Source organism: Chrysochloris asiatica, unplaced genomic scaffold (assembly GCF_000296735.1).
Source record: "Chrysochloris asiatica unplaced genomic scaffold, ChrAsi1.0 scaffold00167, whole genome shotgun sequence".
In the NCBI taxonomy this organism is placed as follows: domain Eukaryota; kingdom Metazoa; phylum Chordata; class Mammalia; order Afrosoricida; family Chrysochloridae; genus Chrysochloris; species Chrysochloris asiatica.
In genome coordinates this window covers 4,754,572-4,755,088 of record NW_006408685.1, presented here as the reverse complement: position 1 = coordinate 4,755,088, position 517 = coordinate 4,754,572, and the positions used below count along the sequence as shown (strand labels likewise).

The 517-nt window shown below is 40.0% G+C and overlaps 1 protein-coding gene across 1 annotated transcript in view; it reads right to left on the bottom strand.

Moving 5' to 3' along the window:
• The window catches only part of POF1B (premature ovarian failure, 1B), a 287,784-nt gene that overhangs the window by 131,302 nt on the left and 155,965 nt on the right, over nt 1-517 (bottom strand). The window contains exon 8 of the mRNA XM_006871314.1: nt 236-242. Within this exon, the coding sequence (XP_006871376.1) occupies nt 236-242 (7 nt within the window). The remainder of the gene's footprint in view (nt 1-235; nt 243-517) is intronic.

Genomic DNA, 517 nt, shown 5'->3' with positions numbered 1-517 from the left:
AGACACTTCTGAAAGCAGCCAGGGAAAGCAGAAGTGTCACATACAAAGGCAAGCAAGTCAGATTAAGCTCAGATCTCTCAGCAGAAACCATGCAAACAAGAAGGGAGACACACATAAAACCCTGAAAAACAAAAATTGCCAACCAAGAATCTTTTATCGAGCAAAGCTATCAATCAAATATGACGGTGTAATCAAAACATTCCAGGATAAACAGAAGCTAAGGGATTTTACCAAAGACAACCCTGTGCTACAAAACATCCTAAAGTGAGTTCTGGGGACTGAGAACCAAGAAGAACAGACAACAACGAGAGATTGACATACGTGGCAGCACCTCCCTGAATTAAGTCAACAGAAAGAAGAGTTGCTAAGAGAACAAAACTATAAGAACAAACTCAGAGAATCTGGGAGGTCAGTCTATGATCAAAACAAGTTCAATGTTAAAGAAGGTAAACACGAAGGAACAGAGATCCAGATACTGAGAAGGCCAGATCAATTACAGGATAAAATAGACTGCACT